Source organism: Aspergillus caelatus, assembly GCF_009193585.1.
Source record: "Aspergillus caelatus strain CBS 763.97 unplaced genomic scaffold BDV27scaffold_2, whole genome shotgun sequence".
Taxonomy (NCBI): Eukaryota; Fungi; Ascomycota; class Eurotiomycetes; order Eurotiales; family Aspergillaceae; genus Aspergillus; species Aspergillus caelatus.
In genome coordinates this window covers 430,901-450,544 of record NW_022475265.1, presented here as the reverse complement: position 1 = coordinate 450,544, position 19,644 = coordinate 430,901, and the positions used below count along the sequence as shown (strand labels likewise).

The 19,644-nt window shown below is 46.9% G+C and overlaps 7 protein-coding genes across 7 annotated transcripts; 3 read left to right on the top strand and 4 right to left on the bottom strand.

The window, feature by feature from the left end:
- Positions 1–532: 532 nt before the first annotated feature.
- BDV27DRAFT_140326 (pyridoxal phosphate-dependent transferase) lies at positions 533–1,954 on the top strand (the record flags this gene model as incomplete). Its single annotated transcript, XM_032069634.1, has 4 exons — positions 533–724; positions 1,012–1,293; positions 1,463–1,725; positions 1,783–1,954. The coding sequence occupies 4 exons, from the start codon at positions 533–535 to the stop codon at positions 1,952–1,954; spliced, it is 909 nt and encodes a 302-aa protein (XP_031933817.1).
- Positions 1,955–3,568: 1,614 nt separating this feature from the next.
- BDV27DRAFT_119374 (GFA family protein) lies at positions 3,569–4,306 on the top strand. The gene has a single exon (XM_032064850.1). The coding sequence runs from the start codon at positions 3,652–3,654 to the stop codon at positions 4,117–4,119; it is 468 nt and encodes a 155-aa protein (XP_031933816.1). The 5' UTR covers positions 3,569–3,651; the 3' UTR covers positions 4,120–4,306.
- Positions 4,307–4,741: 435 nt separating this feature from the next.
- On the bottom strand, positions 4,742–6,208 carry BDV27DRAFT_140324 (endo-1,4-beta-xylanase; the record flags this gene model as incomplete). The annotated part of the gene is made up of 9 exons (XM_032069633.1): positions 4,742–4,831; positions 4,889–4,954; positions 5,008–5,131; positions 5,229–5,351; positions 5,405–5,550; positions 5,598–5,719; positions 5,779–5,827; positions 5,877–5,917; positions 5,971–6,208. 9 exons carry the CDS (start codon positions 6,206–6,208, stop codon positions 4,742–4,744), a joined length of 999 nt encoding a protein of 332 aa, XP_031933815.1.
- A 1,606-nt stretch (positions 6,209–7,814) lies between these two features.
- Positions 7,815–9,389, bottom strand: BDV27DRAFT_167595 (putative xylosidase/glycosyl hydrolase; the record flags this gene model as incomplete). Its single annotated transcript, XM_032074537.1, has 1 exon — positions 7,815–9,389. The coding sequence occupies one exon, from the start codon at positions 9,387–9,389 to the stop codon at positions 7,842–7,844; it is 1,548 nt and encodes a 515-aa protein (XP_031933814.1). The 3' UTR covers positions 7,815–7,841.
- Positions 9,390–10,965: 1,576 nt separating this feature from the next.
- BDV27DRAFT_167593 (alpha-L-arabinofuranosidase axhA) lies at positions 10,966–12,130 on the top strand (the record flags this gene model as incomplete). The annotated part of the gene is made up of 1 exon (XM_032074536.1): positions 10,966–12,130. The coding sequence occupies one exon, from the start codon at positions 10,966–10,968 to the stop codon at positions 11,950–11,952; it is 987 nt and encodes a 328-aa protein (XP_031933813.1). The 3' UTR covers positions 11,953–12,130.
- A 281-nt stretch (positions 12,131–12,411) lies between these two features.
- On the bottom strand, positions 12,412–13,816 carry BDV27DRAFT_167591 (alpha/beta hydrolase family esterase; the record flags this gene model as incomplete). The annotated part of the gene is made up of 2 exons (XM_032074535.1): positions 12,412–13,303; positions 13,747–13,816. 2 exons carry the CDS (start codon positions 13,814–13,816, stop codon positions 12,540–12,542), a joined length of 834 nt encoding a protein of 277 aa, XP_031933812.1. The 3' UTR covers positions 12,412–12,539.
- Positions 13,817–16,760: 2,944 nt separating this feature from the next.
- On the bottom strand, positions 16,761–19,441 carry BDV27DRAFT_119371 (Hsp70 family protein). Its single transcript, XM_032064849.1, has 10 exons — positions 19,275–19,441; positions 18,617–19,212; positions 18,525–18,569; positions 18,407–18,476; positions 18,095–18,350; positions 17,928–18,033; positions 17,734–17,840; positions 17,470–17,668; positions 17,266–17,401; positions 16,761–17,214 (listed from the first exon to the last, which is right to left on the bottom strand). The coding sequence occupies exons 1-10, from the start codon at positions 19,372–19,374 to the stop codon at positions 16,997–16,999; spliced, it is 1,833 nt and encodes a 610-aa protein (XP_031933811.1). The 5' UTR covers positions 19,375–19,441; the 3' UTR covers positions 16,761–16,996.
- Positions 19,442–19,644: the final 203 nt, after the last annotated feature.

Sequence of the window (19,644 nt, the reverse complement as noted above, 5' to 3'; positions counted from 1 at the left end):
AACCACGACTGTAGTGATATTGAGCCTCGCTTACCAGCGGCTCATTGATTGCAATTGTCATCGTGATCCAAGATGAAGACAAAAGTAACTTAAACTGGGTCAGTTTTAACGAATAAGGAACTAATTGGAAAAGTTGGAATCGTTATGGTGCCAAACTTGTTGGACGCCATAACCACTGTTTGCGCTGTTGGACCCATGGTTCCCTATAATAGTTTATACCATCAACCTGTATCTCTTTCTAAGTCCGGTATTGGCTCCTATCAGTCCGTTAGAAAGGAAATCTGGCTAATAAACTTTGAACTTTGTCTGGGCTCGTTATTACTAACGCATGCGGGTGTAAACATAGTTGTGGCCATCATGTTCATATACTAATGTTTGATTCATAGACACGTTTAGGTAAGGCGTGTGTATGTGTCTGATGTATATTAAGGACCTGTATTATCAAAGGCTTTCTATGTTGCCATCAAACTTGAACCTTCAAAGGCATAGGAATACGACTAAGATAACTTCAAATTTCCTGGGTTACATCAGCATGTGGATACTGAACCAACTGCTCTTGGTTATCTCCATAGGCTTCGTTTATGTTGAAGCCGTGGACCCCATACAAGACTATCTGTCACCTCGCGCATCGCAAGCTAATGTTAATGGCACTGGCTGGAGAACCCTTAACCAGACTGTACTGTCCAAACCGTATGATCCAAAGGCACATCCTAGAGGAATGTATGTCTTGACTTGTTACACACAGGGGATGTTTTACTGAGTGAAGAACAATAGTATAAATCTAGGCCTTGCTGAAAATTGGCTAATTCAAGATAAACTAAAGGAATATCTTCAGCATAATGTTTTATTTCCTCTTTCTTTCCTTGTTCAATTTACAATCTAACTTATTTTCTATAACAGTTCACTATTGATCCTCTGTCCCACTTAACGTACGGGCAGGGAGCAACCGCCTCCCCTACACTTCGCAAAGCCCTTGCGGGATTTTTTACAACCCACTTCAAACCCAACTAGCCCATCTCCGAATATGACTTCATCGTGGCATCGGGTGTTACTTCATTAATTGACTCATTAACATGGCGTATATGTAGTGACAACGAGGCGATCATTATTCCTCGACCGTTGTATAACGGATTTCCTACCGATATGCGCCTGCGCAGCAATGGGACACTGTTACCTGCGTCTTTCATGCGAGACAACGAGACAGTATCTCTGGAAGATGCATTTAATCCGACATCGTTAAATAGATCGCTAGAAAAGACGTTAGAGGAAAGTAATCGGCACTCGGGAAAAGCTGTGCGGGGTGTTGTTATTGCGAAGTACGCCCTTCCCTCACATACATTTAAGTCTTGATAACTGATAGTTGTGGTATAGTCCGCATAATCCACTAGGACGTTGTTATGTTAGTCCTTTTCTCCTTTGAACCACAGATAAAACGCAGGTCTTTGTCTAACAAGTTTCCCAGTCCAAAGAAGCTCTAATGACATTAGCAAGCTTTTGCGGTCGACACAGAATCCACTTTATCTCAGATGAAATCTATGCCAACTCTGTTTTCCCTGATGAAAACCTCTTCACGTCTGTTCTGTCGCTCAATTTGAGCGGTATCATTGACCCAAATCTCGTCCATGTTATGTATGGGATGAGCAAGGACTTTGGGGCAAGTGGGCTTCGACTTGGTGCTCTGCATTCACGTAATCAGAATTTGATTCAGGCTGCTGCTGGTGTCAAGTATGCCGAACCCCTTGTCAACTCACCGAGGTTAATACTGAGCTATCAATGTGTTAGCCTGTTCTCATGGCCGTCTTACCTCGCCCAGGATATGTGGGCCCGCCTCCTCCAAAATGAGACCAAGACGAATGAGCTCCTCAGCCAGAACAGAAATCTCCTTAATCAAACCTATAGTAATGTGACGTCTTGGCTTGATCGGAGGAATATCACTTATTTCCGTGGCGGGTGAGTTTTCACTGTTCTCATCCTTTTCGACAAAACTTACTAACATAGGCTAACAGAAATGCTGGTCTGTTTGTCTGGGCTCGTGTTCTCAATGTTTCGGAAAGCATTGGACCTCAAAAGTATAATGACATGGTGACTTGCTTTTTAGAAACATGCCGCTGTCATGGTGTTAATATTGGAGATGGGCGAAATTTCCTAGCTGAAGGAGGGTTTGGATGGTTCCGAATTACGTTTTCATATCCGTTCAAAATGTTGGAATGCGGGTTGAAGCGGCTTGGGCAGGTTTTGGATAAGATGAAAGACGGTGAATGTGTGCGTAATGAGACGTGTGCTGGAGTCAATATCACTTTGTGCGAGTAGGTAACTCCCTCACTTGCCTGCTTTAAGGGACACGCAAGATCTGGGATAAAAATAGGTAACCTACTAAATTTAATATACTCTACCGCCAGCATAAAGATGAAGGGATAAATGTCGCGATAGTAGTATTCTGCAAACTTTGGCTAGGAAATTAACGGTATCAAACTATATTGCTTACATACATTGCCTACGCCATGTATTTCAAGACAGCTCTGATGTCGACTCTCAAATTCCAAACAATTATCGCCTTGCCTGACGCTCGGGAGACGTCAAGTGACCCGTGTGACATTGGATCGGACCCAGGCATCCTACGACGCATCGTGGAAAAGGAGAAATGGCTGAAATTCATCATATTTATGGAAAGAAGGATCAGGTCAAGCTTTTCACTGCAGTGATGTGGCGTTGGCAGGCCCAAGGACTACAAGGACCGGACGAAGAAGATCTGGATTTGGAGGTTGGATAAATCTGAAAAATGTGTACTCGAGGCCACAAGATGCACAAGACATATGCCTGTGAGCGCTCTGGGGCAGGAAGGCTCAAGAGAATGTCCCACGCAGGTTATATGCATGCACTTTTCTCTGGCGCCATTGCAAATGGGGATATCTGTGGCTCTTTTAGTTCTTTTTCCGATTTATAGATCTTCACTCACTATTTTAGGAGACGATAAAACGCTCAGCTTTCTTTGAATAATTTAGGAGGTTTTTCTTTGGCGTTGTACAGCAGCCTTTGCCTGATGGCGGCACTCCTTCAGCTTGTCAATTCGTATTAAAAAGTAGTATCTAGATACCCTTACACATCAAGACAGATGATGGATATGAAATTTCGTTCATTATCAGATGCTGTACCTAGAGCTACTCATGATAGCTTACTCGGGGTCTCTTCCTTTGTACTGTCCCACTCGCGTTGTCCTCGCGCTTCCTCTCTCGCTTCCTTTTTCTGTCTGGCTGTTTGACGATTGATAGGTTTTTCAACGAGCTCCTTGATATGCTCTTGGACGGTTTCTTTGGCCGGCTCCTCGGCGAGCTAATTGGCCAGCCCTTGCTGAGGATTTGTTTCAAGACGCTTATATAACCACCGCACATCTATAGTTAATTTGCTTATAAACCAGCAGTGGTGACCAATCCCCTCCCCACCTTCTATGCCACCAGTCTCTGGGCGATGATGTCATACTTCGTATAAACCCCCCTCGCTTACAAATTCATAACTGAGAACGGTTCTACTTTCACTGCAGGAGATATCACGCAAATTCCTGAGAATATATTTCTCTATAGTATCACTACTCTGCATGATAGCCTGTTTACCCCGACGAGCCAGAAAAAGCACCATCCCACAGCACAATACACCATGTCAACCTCCACCACAAACCCCGTCGTCTACGGAAGCTGCTACTGTCAAAAGACAACATATGCCACAACAGCCCCATTGTACGGGTTAACATACTGCTACTGTCGCATGTGCCGCCTCCTGCACGGCTCTCCCTTCGCAGCATTCACGAACGTGGATTCGTCTCATTTCCGGTGGACCAGGTCAGACCGTCTTGTCGAAATCAATCTTAGCAAGTATGCAACTCGCACAATCTGTGGTGAATGCCGTAGTCCCATGACGATGGTTTACCATGCCAAACCAAACGAGGTGGGCATTGTGGCTGTTACTGTCGATGAGAGTAAATCTAAGGACCAGGTGCCGGAGAAAGTAGAGGCGCATATCTTTTTAGAATGCAAGCCTGCTTGGTTTGTTATTCCAGAGGATGGGGGAGAACGGAGTATGGGGATTTTGGAGAGGATGAGGGGGGTTGTACCGGAAGGGTTATAGGTATTTGTAGTCTATTCCAATTAGAGAACTGCAGATTCCTGAGAAAAGTGATATAAGAGGGACTCTTGTATTTTGCGAATGCATCGTATGGATGAGATTGTATGCGAGAGGTTGATGATGACTGTTCTCATTTACTCTTGACTCCTTGTTAGAGTTGGCATTTGAACTCGCTAGACCTGCCCCGAATCCGGAAAACCTGTGTCAGTTTTTGTTGGTATTGTATAGTTAAGAATCTAGATTTTATAGATTTTTTCTACATTCTGTATGGTGAAAGGGCCCGTCCATCTATTCAATTAATGGTGCTCTGGGATTTGTTTGTATGCATGTAGGGTGGTGGCCAATGTCGGGCAGAAAGCAGATTGCCATATATCGATAACGCTATTGGGTACTATTATAGGCAGCCTAAATAATTTGGCGAAATTAGAACTACTATGTTTAATAAGCTACGAAAGATTTCCAAAGTCGGATAACACGTTTTATCGTGTATAGTCTGATAGTTCAGGATTCAAGCACTACTATGGTAACAGAATGAGTGACAGCCCCATACTGGAAACTGAATAAATTTCCACCACAATTCTGGTCTTGTGCCCGTCGCAGAACCAATATAGATATCACGCTCAGCTTAGAGTGCCGCGATTATAGCGCCGTAAGCATCCTTTGGCTGGTAATTCGCATCGAACAAAAGGGGACTTTCGTCGGCGCGCCAGGAATCCTAGATGTTGTTAGCTCCCTACTGTACATCTAGTGGAAAGAGAAAGAAGTTAATTACCTTGTCGGACACACCCCAGACAGTAATCCCGATGCAGTTCTCGACGTTCAGACACGCATTGACGACCTGGATTGTCCTGTAAGTACTGCTCAGCTAGCAAGAAGGAAAGGTATACTAACATTTACCCAATCTTCCGAAGTACCGCCTCCAATATCAAGCTCGGTAACGGCGACTTCAGAAACACCAGTCGATGCAAGCGCTTCAAGCGCTGCCTGGGCGCCGGACGTAGGGAAGCCTCCAGCACTAGGATGTGGGGTTAGTATGGATGCAATCTATTTTATTAAGTTACAAGTATCTTACCCGAAGTGAGACTGAGAGCCTAAAGGAGGTTAGTTTATACTATGCGTGGCTGGGTAGCCATGCGAGCCACTCACCAATTCCATCAATGGGAACTCCAGCAGCGATCCATTCACCGACTTTGCTCACGAACCCTTGGGTCTTCGGGTAGGAGGCGTCATCCAGGCTAGAATATGTAGTTAGCATGCTGTCACATATCCTAGGGTGATGATGTCCCACTTGTAGTCATTGATGTAAAGCTTGCAGTTGGGGTCCGCAGCACGGGCAGCTTCGAAGGCAATGCGGACAAAGTCCTCTCCAAGGACGTTTGAAAACACGCTCTCGCGAAGGGACCCATCTTCAGCGAATATTTCGTTCACCACATCCTATGACTGTTAATTAGTTGATCCATGATGAATGCTACGTGCCATACCCAAGCGTAGATCTGTCCCTGCCAGCGGGTCACCACGGTGGTGACGTGGTCTTGGATGACGCTGGTCAAGGTGGCGGGGTCACTAATCTGGGAAACCCAGGATGGGAGCTGAGAGTGCCAGACTGCGGGATGTCTTCCTTAATACATCTGTTCGAACGGGTGTTTGATGGGTGAAACGTACGAAGAGTGTGTCCGCGAAGCAACTTTCCTTTTTCCACGGCATAATCGACCTATATCCCATTATTAAAGCTCAAAAGGAAATTAAGAACAACAACATACAACATAGTCAGCTCCATCGAAGTTGTAGCCCCCCTGGGTAGCTATTTGGGGTCAGCATTGTTAACCATGCCGTCGCAGTATAGAAAAGACATACGCTCTGTGGCATCCCACTTCATGCTGTTTTCGCAAGTAAGAGCGCCAAAGTTCGCAGCAACGATGGGTTCGTTCTGGGGGTTCTCCAGCAGAGCCTGCTCCGCGATAGTCCCGAAATACATCTTCCCAGCTGCGGTGAAGGCATCGTGAACGCTCTGCGCTGCCTGTCGGCTAGTCACATATGCCGATGCAGCAGTCGCAAGGAGTGTACAGCGAGCGATTGATGGAAGTTGGACCATTCTGGATTGGGAACAAGATAGATAGAGACTGGGTGTGTTATGGGGATGTTATGATTATTGGCCTGGAGGTATATATAGGCATTTTGCGGCCGATTTGATATTCCTTCTGCGGAGTGAGGTATTTAGGCAGAAGTATTGAAACTCTAGAAGGAGACTTGGATATCGTAGAGTGCGTACTACGACGCAGTATGCTGCATTAGGACGAAATCTATGGATGCTTTGTTTGATATTCAGGATCACGCTGTGGGGCTCCGTTGGCGGCTAAAGGACCCTTGAGGCGCACACCAGGTTTCACGAAGGTCTATTACGTCCTACTAAAAAACCTCGAAGGTGATTCTGGGGTACTAGCTAGGGAGACTCTCGGCAAGACAGCACAGCATTAGGCCTCGCCAAAACCCGCGGGTTTGACCGGACTTGGTTCTTAGTAGTTTCTCGGTCACTGATCTAAACCCGCGGGTTAGGAAGAGGTTTGGATCTTAAGCGCATGGGTTCTTCGTAGGTACTTTTGAATTAATAAATAGACCAGATATCAGAAGTATACGGGCTGCAATAACATATCCATAATAACTATTTATTTTCATACACTCTAAATACAATTTTGGTTGATATTATAGGTAAACCATGGATTGATACACCTAATCCATGGGTGTATAGGTTTAGGTACCGGTTTAGGATCTGAACCCGCGGGTCGGGCATATCTCCTGATGTTGGACCCAAACCCGACCAGTAGCGAGGTCTACTCCGTAGAGTGCTTCTCGCCCCGCACATATCGGTCGATGGGAGGGAAAGTGGTGCACAGTATGTAGCATAGATTAGCATTACTTCACTATGGAGAAAAGGGGTAGGTACTAGGTACCATACGAGCGAACCAGCTGCCAGCCTGTACAACCGGCACTTAGAAATCAAACCTATTCCGAACTTTCAGCACAGGCCAACCTCCAAGCGGGGCACAAAGCCACTGAATCATAAGGCTGATTCTCGGAGATTCAGACTTGTTCTCATTGGAGACATCGCATGCAGGAACCCTGTCAGTTTTCGTGAAGATATTTAAATAGCCTAAATTCCGGGGAGTGGGGGGCCCAACCGAATCAGCGTTTCATCGATTTCAGCATTGATCGGCATATATCCGTGAAGATATGCAGCAGTTTCTACATTTTGCCTCCAAAGTATACTTCCGATGGGTCGGAATAGTGACCGCTCTGTATGAAGTATATGGGCAGACAGGTTATATTGACCTGGAGTCGGCAAATTTAAGATTGCGTTTGCCGAACATTAGCTCTCAGTGCCCAATGTAACGAAGATAACTGGCTTTTGGACCCATCTTTCTGCAGTGCTCGGACCCTTTATGCCGAGACAAACTAAAGGCCGTGAAGTGGAATTGATGCGTTTGTCCCCACACCGAGTGCCCACATTAAGTGCAATCTGGAAGCCGGGTCCTTGTCCCTCTTGTATAAACATATTTTCAGCGAGTATCGATGCAAGAGGAGAAAGAAATGGACTGATGTTCATTCTCCAGATACCTAGGGACACTATAGACAATACATAATAGCACTATGAGAAAACAATCTGTCTCCACAGATATAACGTCCCAAATTCTACAGAGTTGGCTTGTAGCACGGAAAAGGGTGGTAAGTCACGACAAGACAAACGAGTTCAACACCACACTTCCTCCAGCCTCGGTAGTCGCAAAGTTGAAGATACCAAAGCGGTACCCCATGAAGAACTCCCAGTTAGTGTTCAATTCATAGATATCCCCCAAGTTCGTGAATGTCACACCATCCAAACTGTACGAGAACTGGCCGCTGCCCGCGTATGGAGTGATATCTGCTTCGACACGAAGCCATATTTCACTACCAGAGAACTCAGCTGTAGCACTCTCAGTTCCTGTAGAAACGGTATTCCAATCCGAGTCCATCTCCAGTCCCGTGGTAACGCCAATGTGAGAGGTACCTCCATCATTGACTACGCCAATCCAGGCGGAGTAATGACGGAGAAGTGAAAGGCCCGCACGGTCACCGCTGAACATGGAACTCGTATTAAGATGGATGGTGGCAGTTGAGGTGGGACCTAGAATTCGATGGGTTAAGGTATTCTTCGCTGCGTATAAGTCATCGGTTACTGAGGCAGTGGTAAGAGTGACCCCATTTTTAATCGACCACTTGTCATTGTCGGGATTGTGATTCCATTCCCATTGTGGTGAGAGGCTATCTCCCGTGAATTCATCAGTGTATGGTTCAAAGGATGAAATGGGGGTAGACGGGGGAGTGATATTCAGCGCGTCATATGTTGTGCTCCATTCACCGTCAACCAACTCCACAGAAGGCCAGCCATCGCTTCCCCAGACCAAAGGAGCGAGAACGGGAATTCGTCCTCCAGGATAGGCATCGACAAAGGCCATGTAGTACCAATCCCCATTCGGGGTGTCAACAATACCCCCCTGGTGTGGGTATCCCGCCCCTGAGACGGGATGGCCAGCATCAGAGATCAGTAGGCGACGCTCATAAGGACCGAATACACCGGAGGTCGACATAAGCACATGTTCCTCATTGGCGGGATGAACAACAAAGATGTAGAAGTTCCCATCGTGTTGATAGAATCGAGATCCTTCCAGATATCCAGCATCGTCCGTAGGGAAGACCATCTGGGAGCTCACTTCGCTCAGCCCATCGTCGGAGAGCTCGGCGACGGAGATCCCACTGTTCCCGTAGGCAACATACATTTTGTCATCGTCTGTAATGAGCAGACCACAATCATAATAACATTTATTGATCGTTGAGGCTTGGGTCCATGGGCCCTCTGCGTTGGAGGCCGTGTAAATGTATGTGGTACCATCAATACAGCCCATCCAGTAGAATGTGGACGTACTTGGTCGATAGTTTAATGTCGAAGCCCATGTACCGCGAATATACGCGTGGTTGCCACCTTCGAGGTAATAATTTTGGCCGAACGTAAGCTCTGGAATGGAGTGGCCAGCAAATTCCCAATTTAGAAGATCGTATGAACTAAGGACTGGAGCACCGGGCGAGTAGTGCATATTCGAGGCGGAATAGTAGAATGTATCATCGACGCGAATGATATCGAGATCAGCAAAATCCTCCCAAAAGGTTGGATTGGAGATCTGGGATACTGTTCTGGTAGCCATGCTCATCAATGGCCCCAGGAAGAGAAGATCGACCTTCATAATGGCCCTTGAAGATTCTCTGGTTTCGTCAAGATGGAATTCAAAATGAAAAAAGGAAACAGGAGAAAACAAAGGCTCTTCTAGCTATGGTGCCAATGAAAGCCTGGGTGCCTTGTCAGTATGCAACCAACTTTATGAAGTAGGTTTTATCGTCGCGCAATTTGGGGGATAGAGTAAATGAACCACAATGCCACATGAAGTAAATTTCTGTTGCTGATTAAGCTGTAGTCAAGAACAATATGTGTACTCTGTAGCTACTAGTAGTTCGACTTGGTGAGACTGCCTCCACCGGAGTTGGGATATATTCCTACCCTTAACTGTTGAGAAGGAAAACATCCCAATGGGATCACCAGGGTCGGAAATTAACAAAGCACCGCAGAAGGATAAATGTGCAATGTCCGTAATTGGTCCGCTTACATGGATGGACGTAGCAACGTTTCATGCCCCATGCAAACCCCTCCCATGGCGCAGCGCTAAACTACTCCCTCTGATAAAGGTATCTATAACACTATTCAAATGGATATAGGCCATTGTGGTTCAGACCTGGGCCTCTACAAAATTTACGCTAGTTGAGCTAGTGCTGGCGTCGTAGGTACTATACAGTCGCTATAAGGTCTATGGGTCCTAGGCTAACTGTATAGGTTCCAGGCCTATACAGTATAGCATATTGATAGTACAGCGCTCCTCCAAGGTAAAAGCAAAGCTGCGCGTAGGGATCACGACCTCGTAGTAGGCGCTCCAGAGGGGGCATGTCTCTAATAAAATAAATAGGAGAAGGCATGTCTAGTATCCATGATAAATCCACTTTGTTATATTTATAACTAGCGTCACCAAAACCCGCGGGTAGTTCCCGTGGGTTGGACTTGACCCGTTTCATTGGCAGGTTTGTAGTCCGAACCCGTCGGTTACCCACGGGTCCAGTAGGTACAGGACAGGTTTAGGACCTGAATCCCGCGGACCGGATGTTGGACCCAAACCCGACCCTATAACACCACGAAATCCAGTGGATATAGATTGATATACATTTTGAAAAGCTTCAAGATATTAAAAGGTTATATTGAGAATGATTCTTTGATCTTCCTCATTCTACTACCTTAATGATACGCAATAACCTACATAAGGGTAATCAGAATATAGCGACCTTTGGTTGTCATGTGATCAATTAGGGCCTTGGCCTAGGTGGGCCTTTTCACCAAATTCGAGGCCAGGAACGGTACGTCCAACAGGGCGGGGTGCAGAAGCTCTTGCAGATCTGTTGGCTGGGGGGATTGTTTTAGTCCAAATGAAACGTACACTATGAACGAACAAGGCAAATGTCCGATATGTGCTCCTGTGGCTTGCACTTCTGTCGGCAATGAGTTCAGGTGTCCATGCAACTACTATGGGTATAATTGAACACATGAAACACATTCGCGGCTGAATGGTTTTCGGGTTTTAGCCGGCGCTACAGACGAATAATTAAATCAAGGCTATATTGGGGCTATAAATCTGACCCGGTGTCGTCGTTTTAAGTTACTACTACAACATTCTGATCCACCTTTGTTCCCCTTGTTTGTCATTGAATACAGAGTCCACAATGAAAGTTGCAAAGAAAGTTCTTGATCGATCCCTATGTTGCACAGCATTGCTTGCCTTAGTGGGAGGTGCCGCAGCGCAGTGCGCCCTACCATCGAGCTACAGCTGGACATCAACCGGCGCCCTCGCGGAGCCTAAGGCAGGATGGGCTGCACTCAAGGACTTCACCAATGTTGTGTCCAACGGCCAGCATATCGTCTATGCATCAGTCGCCGATACCTCCGGGAACTATGGCTCGATGAACTTCAGTCCTTTTAGCGACTGGTCTGAGATGGCCTCGGCAAGCCAGAACGCCATGAACCAGGGCACTGTTGCACCCACACTCTTCTACTTTGCACCAAAGGATGTCTGGATCCTCGCCTACCAATGGGGTCCGACCTCATTCTCCTACAAAACCTCCAGTGATCCTACCGACGCTAATGGCTGGTCAGCGGCCCAGCCTCTCTTCTCTGGAACTATTTCCGACTCTGATACGGGAGTCATCGACCAAACTGTCATTGGCGATGATACGGACATGTATCTCTTCTTTGCGGGTGATAATGGCAAGATCTACCGCTCCAGCATGCCCATCGATAACTTTCCTGGTGATTTCGGGACCCAATCCGAGATCATCCTGAGTGACACGAGGGAGAACCTATTTGAAGCGGTTCAGGTCTACACTGTCGACGGCCAAAACAAGTACTTGATGATTGTGGAGGCCATGGGCGCCAATGGACGCTATTTCCGCTCCTTCACGGCTGATAGTCTGGATGGGGAGTGGACTGTCCAGGCAGGCACCGAGAGCCAGCCCTTCGCTGGCAAGGTCAATAGTGGCGCCACCTGGACGAACGATATCAGTCACGGTGATCTGGTTCGCAGCAACCCCGATCAGACGATGACTGTGGATCCTTGCAATTTGCAGTTGCTCTACCAAGGGCGGGACCCTAACGCTAGTGGCGATTACAACCTGCTGCCATGGAAGCCCGCTCTCCTAACACTGAAGGTCTAAAGTGAGGCTTACTTTATTAGCTGTTGTTAGTGGCTATAGTGAGGGGTAGAGAGTATTACCATTACCTAGCAAATCTTAAGTGCGGGCCGAGTCGGTCATGGAAGGCTTTGAAAGTGGAAAGTGTGTGGATAGAAGCACTAGTGACAGCCTATTACAATGATTATTTTGCAGATATTCCGAACCGTTTGTGATCCGAAGATTGATTCCAGTCTTCTTCAACAGCCGTTGTACGCATCGACTATTAAAATACAATAAATGAAAAATATATAAATCTTTAGTCGGTAGGGCGTACCTTTGGCTGTCCATGCTTCAGGATTATGATTTCGGCCGATCCTAAGGATAATGAAATGTCTATACTATGATAGAGCATGGAAATGGTCGGCTCACAGATTTCACTATCATTTTACATTAACATTTTCGTTCCCAGCATATAAAATAAATAATCAATTAGGATGAAGGCCCAAACATAACTTCCTTGACACATGCATCGAGAGACAATATGGTTAGACATAGAAGGCACTAAACAGCTTCTGTCAATCTTTCCCTCCTCCGTAATGCCTTTCCAAAGCAGCTCCCCTTGATTTAGTTTAAAACTGAGAGAAAAAGTTCCAAATAAGACCAGGGGTAAATGAATCCGAGGAACCTCCGTCTGAAGGAAGTGGTTCGTGATCACCATCAAAAGCAACCCACTGGACAGGATAACCCTCAGCACAACCCGTATAATCAGTTACAACATGTGTTCCGCTTCCAACCCCGGGCTCACGGGGAGTCGCAGCATCACAGCCATTCACCTGAACATAGTGGTCTCGCAATGTACGGCCAAGCTCGACACCCAGCACGCTATCGCTAATTCCATGCTGACCAAAGTATGCAATGGGAAGAGATCCGCCATCACAACCACTGATTTCAGCACCGGAAAGAACCGCAACAGCGCGGAAAACGTCAGCTCGCGAACAGGCCACCGAGTAGCTCATGCCTCCACCCCAGCTCCAGCCGGTGGCGAAACGGCGGTCCTGATCAATGCAGAAGGAGGATTCTATCGCGTCGAGGATTTGGTCGGTGAATGCGATATCGTCACCGTTGTTGTTGGCCCAGCCGTTGCCCAGCCCCTGGGGAGCAATGAAGATGGTGGGTGCGTTCCCGGCCAGGTAGCTCAGCCCGTAGAATCCGTTTTCAACGACATTGTTCATGGTGCCGTCACGCCAGTGGTACCCTATCACAAGCTTGTGAGGAGTACTGGCGTCATAGTTGTCGGGGGCTTGAATGATGTACTCCCGAGACTGCCCATTGACGTCCATGTAGTTTAGACCGTTGCTGAGGGTTGGGTTTGTGCCGCATCCAGAGGAACTAGCTGCGGCGGCATGTATGACCTATTCAGCAGCTACGACGAAGAATGAGGTCAAGGTAGAGCGCATATTGAGGGAGTAGTTACGTGGTCTCAAAAAAGATGGTGAATAAGTGAGAAGTGGTTTGGTTCTAAGTAGGTAATAATAAATGGAATCGAGAATAATGAAGTGAATTGCGGGTTAAGTGATGAAGGAGGCAGGTTTCGTCTTCTTTTTATGTCCCCTACTTCCTACTCCATATACAGAACCACCATTATCCAGAGCTCAGACTAAGAATGTACAATTGATATCCTTCGGCAGTAATTCCGCAAGGATGACAAGACCCATACTCCGGCGATCATCAACCACACGCGGGGTGACATTTGAGGCTAAATTGTTTATCCAAATCACCTTTAGGTAATAAAGAAATTCAGCCGGCTACTTTAAAGTTGCATCGGACGATCCGCACCATAAAAAGCAAGATCGCGGTGGGAGTGTTGTTGATCGATGTCTGAAGTACGTTCGGCAATGGAGGTCATGGTCTATTGCCGAAAATGTAACGTAGGGCATTCTCGCGCTGGCCAAGACCTCACTAACAACCAGAAGGTTTGAACCCCCAACTCCCAAGGCACCCCTTGTCTCACATTGAGATGATTCTACTCCACAGATATGCTGGATTTAGCCAAGCCAAGTCGACACCTCGCGGCGGCAGCAGTCTCAGTAGCAACCGTAAGCTTCCCCCTCAAATTCCAGCCACATCCGAAGGCAAGAGGAGATATTACACACAAGATGAGTCTCGGGCTAATTGGACATCAATCCGCTCATCTAATAAGCTTTTCTTCGGGTCATTTCGAGCACGAGCGGACAAATCCTTTTTAGTATGTAACCCTCGAGGCCGAGTCAAGGTGATATCAGGGAGCCCATTCAGAAGATGTGTCAGGCTAGCGTGTTTCTCTAACCTACGGCCCTATCGTCAGCTATTGTCGTAGACACTATCCAAAGCCCCTTTGCCTGTACAGCCTGTGAGGTTAGAAGATGCAAGGAATGCCGGTCATACTTGGAGAATGACAGCCAAGACGCTTTAAGTGTGCAGGAGGCTGTCCTTGTCGCGCTTGTCTATTACACCAAACCGATAGCAAGGTTAGATAGGCTTATTTTGAGACGATACAGATTGACGGTCTAACCGGTTTGTTACCTCCTTGCTATTGGCCAAATCAACAGGTACAATCTATTCCAGCTCTTGTATCTTACTACTACTGAGAACTAAAGCAGGGCATAGCCATTTATCCGACGATCCACAAGCTCTGTCATTTCGCTGGGGTTCCAAGTGCAAGAGCCCGGTTGTGTATCGGGCAATTTCATATAGGCGCCGCGGCCTCTTGAGGCCCCTTCGTCGATCTATCCACCTCTTGTGAAAGCTCTGCTTCGGGGAGTATTCTTCTATAGCAGTACCACCCGTGTGGCCAGTCTCCACAATCTCTGCTCAAGTCCTAACACCCCACCCGCAGAGCGGGTGGCTGACTGCAAGGGGTTCTTCTGCAACTTCTCGAAGCTTTCCGTCGATGTATGTTTTGTCGCCGAGTGCTTCACGTGTGTGGGGTTCCTAGCGAAAAATCAGATGCCCGCTCTTCAGCTCAGATAGCATTGGCTTTTGGGGAGTCAGAGACGGAGGATATGATAGGAGGGCCGACCTCTGACACAGTTGGTTACTCGATCAGCATCGGTTGCTTGAGTAACCGTGCACACACTGTCGTCTCTGTTGTGCTCTGGCTCGGTACAGAAGTATAGCTTGGACTGTTCAGTCAAGTTACCATCTCGCGTATCATCGCTGTGGGCGTCCTACTCCAACTGGATATTGCTAATGGGTGTCCAGATCACCCGTAGTGATAGAACATTTGCATCAGGCCAACCATCCAAGCACGCACTACACCTTTTTCTGTCTGAAGATTGGAAGTTACTCAGTTTAATTGAAGATAAAGGTCAGAATCGTTGATTCAACCTGCTCGTCCTGGAGCGTATCGGATACCCATGCACCTGGTTATAATATCAGCCATCCCTTGACGGAAGGGGGCTCAGACAACCAAGTGGACTCTGGTGAGGGGAAAGATCCCCAGTCCCCTGTGAATTGGGGCTAAGCAACATGGCGGGTGAGCATGACTAGACATGGGGCTTTCTCAGATTGTGGCACTACAGGACTGATAACCCCTTTCCCTACTCCGCAACACTAGCGAATCAGAACCATCAAGATGATGAGATAGAGCTGGCATCCCGTAGATAGTGACTGGCCGGGATTTATTTCCCACTCGCTGAGTTTCCCTCTTGATCTTGGGCTGACAAGCCGTGATCAGCATATCTCTCGCTGCGGTTATGGTGCGTTTAGATGCATAAAACAACTATGTACTACTCTGAATTACCACTACTTGAAAAAACCGCATCAAATACAATACAACAAGATAACGAGTGCTGACTATATCCATATGCATCCGACCTTTCCTAGTGTCTCACACGAATGTAAACCCGCCATCACGATTCACCCCAGCATACAGATCCCAGGCCTAATCTACACAATGCAGCGGTGTGGATCCTCATCACCACAGTGACAACTCATGCAATCTCTGCAGTAGGACTCTCATCCAGTGGGCTTCGTCGTCGCCGCCGTTCAGACTTCGAGAGGAGAAAGAGGGCTCGTCCCACAACGGGCCAACCCAAGCGTCAAGATAAAGAGTGCCTTATCCATCAAAAATAGACTAAATAGACCAAGCCCAGTTGTCCTACAATGATAGCGAACCTTTGATAAGTGTCGGCTAAATATATATATGCATATCGTTCTATTGAGCTTCCCCTCCGCATCTAAAATAACCCACTCTAGCCTCCAAAATAGTATGTTTTAGGTATAGCCGAGGGATATGGTAGTTTCCTCGCCACATTCAAACATCGCCAGGCTCGTCGTAGTCATATTAGGTTTCTCAGCGAAAGTAATAACGTAGCGATGCGGTGGAAGGTGCTAAACCATTTTATTTATGGTTCGTATAGTTTCACCAATTGCACTAGCTGGAATTCAAATATTTCTTATTTTACTGATGGGGATCTTCTGCAGTGATTGCTTTTGCGGTAAAGTCGTCGAATTTTAACTCATTGACCTTTTGTGCATCCCGTAGCATGTCAACTGATTGCGTGAGGGCTTCCACCGTGGATATGGATCGTGCGGGACCTGCGTCATTTACTCTGCTTTTTACCATATTCTCTAGCACTTCATAGTGAAGCACATATCCTACATCTATTCCTATAGCATTCTGCTACTCAGCAACAAATTGGAAATAAGATATTTCAATTCTTAATCTGAGATTCAGTATGTTTCTCTGCGTGTACCGCATATAATTACAGAGCGAGTGTCTTTCTAATTACATATTTGGCTCCTCCGATCCCAACCGCGACAAGGTACGCCAGTTATGATCTTTTGTAGCTTACAGTTGATTCACGGTTATGAATCGCCAGGATCTTTCATCGATCTTCCGGAGGAGATGTTGTGATATATACAATACAAGGCAGTGTTATGCGTAGTAGTAGATGCGAGAAATCCAATAGAAGGAAGAGTTGATCAAGGATGGGAAATTGAGGCAAGCTGACAGGCAGAGTGGTGATAACATCGTGATACAAGGATTGTTCGCTTTCAATTCAAGAAATTGGCTGTAAAGCAGATATTCTGAGAAGACATCTAGTTAATAGTATTCGATCGTGGCGAAGTTGATACTTGTCCGACCAATTGTTTGCCCCTGGCTAACAGCTTCAAACTTCAGGACACCCTCTTGTGCGCCGAATATTACCTTGACATCGTAAGTCAGGTTATACATGCGTCTACCGTCTTTCATCTTTGAATCGAATTGTTGCAAGTCCACACCCGTGAAGTCTACAACTATGTCACCCACTTCATAAACATCTAATTCCTCGTCAGATCAATCGGCACATTTGGAAGCCTCAGCAGACAAACCTTTACAATTTACCCGCTCGGGAGCGCTAGCTTGATCGCATGCGTAGAGAGTTATAGATTTTTTTCTGCCCCAGGACGCAGTATGGGGCCGACGAAGAGCGATGCTCTCTGTATAGTCCTCCTCGTACTTGTCGCCCTATTCAATTCCATATCAGGAGAACTCCGGAGACTAGTGCCTAGCAGAGCCGTTCCGGAAAGACTCACCTTGGCAATCATCCATTTCATAATGCCAGCGACCATTTTCGTACCACTGTAAGGGTGTACATAAGCATCGCTCTCATTGTCTATCCCGTCCCTGAATGGGATGCCGTAGCAGAAGCCGTAATGCCGACGGCATCTTTTGGTAGTTGACTGGAGGCCTTCTAACCCTCGCAGCGCAGCCCCTTGTACAATAGCAGCTTGTCTAGAAAGTACTTAGTGACTGGGCCGTAGGTAGTTTCGCTGGATCCAACAATCGATAGTACTTACGGGGCATCAGGTATTGTGACGGTAATCTTGCCTTCAGCCTCAAAGGATGACCGGAAAGATTTGCGGAGGTATTCAGAGTCGCCAAATCCACCCACCAAGATAATCCTCTGAAAGGCTGTCAGTAGGATCCCATGAGGCCGAAAACAAGAAAATGAGTTAGAGAAAAGGGACCAAGGGAAATCCACAAGCCGTACATTGATAATATCTTTCCCAATCTCTTCATGGGCATCTTCAATTTGCCGTCGCACTAGACTAATAATCTTTTCTATGACAGGTTCAAAGATGGTGCGCAGATCATTACTAAATCAGCTGTTAGTAGTTTGCTATGAAAGGTAAGTAAATAAAAAAGGCAAATCCTTGCCTTGAGATAATAACTATCCGTTCTTCCTCATCAAAGTGTTCTGGGTCTGCGTTAGATACTGTCATATTAAGAGGCAGCTCAAACGTGGTCAACTCATCAGAGCTGCCAAAATCCCTCTTGACAGTCTCAAACTGTTTCATGAACTCGCTTCCGGGGCTCTTGCGCTTCATAGGCAAATTGTTAAACGCATCGCCGAACCTATCCGACATGAGCTTGTAGAAATTCCGGTCCACTGCTGTGGAGCCGCATTTGCCTCCTAGACATTTGTTCAGCCTGTTTCCAAGGATAGGAACACTGAAGTAAATGACATACCGATCCCTGTGCACAGTTCCTCGAATTCGAGGGACGGAGAGACCCGATTCACAACGTAAGTCGTAATGTCCTGAAATATCAGCATTGAAATATTGCGTAGCCTCCAGGAAAATCATACTACAGTACCACCACCGCAGTCGCAGACAAGCACCCCATCTCCGACCTAGAACCTGTGTTAGACAGAGACTTACAGAATAAACAAGAGCCCACCTTAACAGAGCCTCCTATACTGTTCGTAGTATATTTCTTTAGCGCTGTGATTGCGGCTGCTTCTGGCTCGCTAATCAGGAACACCTTATCGCTTTGCCGGGAAAGACTACCTCCAAATCCTGCCCGTCGAGCAGCAGTTCTTGTGGCATCCCGAGCTTTGTCTGACCAAATCGCTGGGACAGTGAACCAAAACTCTATTGGGGTGACATGCAGCTCTTGCTCGGTAATGTGCTTAGAAATAGCTTTCAATATATGCTTATAAATCTCAGACAGATAGTCTGAAACAACATCGACTGCAGTCTTCCCCTCCGGAACACGCATTATACCAGCCTGAGAAGCATTTTCAAGAGAGGAATCGTCATAGTCGGACAATGGCGTGCCTTGATCCAGTAGCAATTTGGTCCATGAATACGCCACCATCCCGGGCTCAACCTGGTAACCCCAGCGCTGTAGAGAAATACGGGGATTATCGGAAGCATATGCGATACGGGACGGCGCTTTGTAGACGGCATCAGTATTTTTAGAGGGGCCAGGCCAGGTGTTGATGAGTATGATATCGCTCAAGCCAGACGCTTTCGAGCTCACATAACTGGCTCCTATTTTAACCTTCGGTCAGTCAAATTTCCAGCGGCGGCATAGCCAGACAATGGGGGGATACCTGTATATGTAGTACCATAATCCACCCCCACAATGATCTTGCGGTTAGAAGATAGGGCAAGGGAGCTGAAATTGACGGTGAAGTTCGAATCAAGCGTCATAGTTCCGCTGTATGCCTCCGGTGAAGGCAGAATTGAACTGGCTGTACTTGAATGATGACTCTCTGTTAACTCCTAATCTGGTGAACCACGCACAGCCGCTCACGGGGAACAAATAGTAGAACTCTCCGCCGCGACTCCTGGCTATGATGGCAAGGGGCTAATTCAGACCGCTGGCGCTAAGTTTAGCGTAGCTGCGGGCAGCTCAACATAGTAAGCCCTAAAGCCTAGCCCAGGCAGGGGTGTTCGAGGTCTAAGCGGCCGTGCTTACAG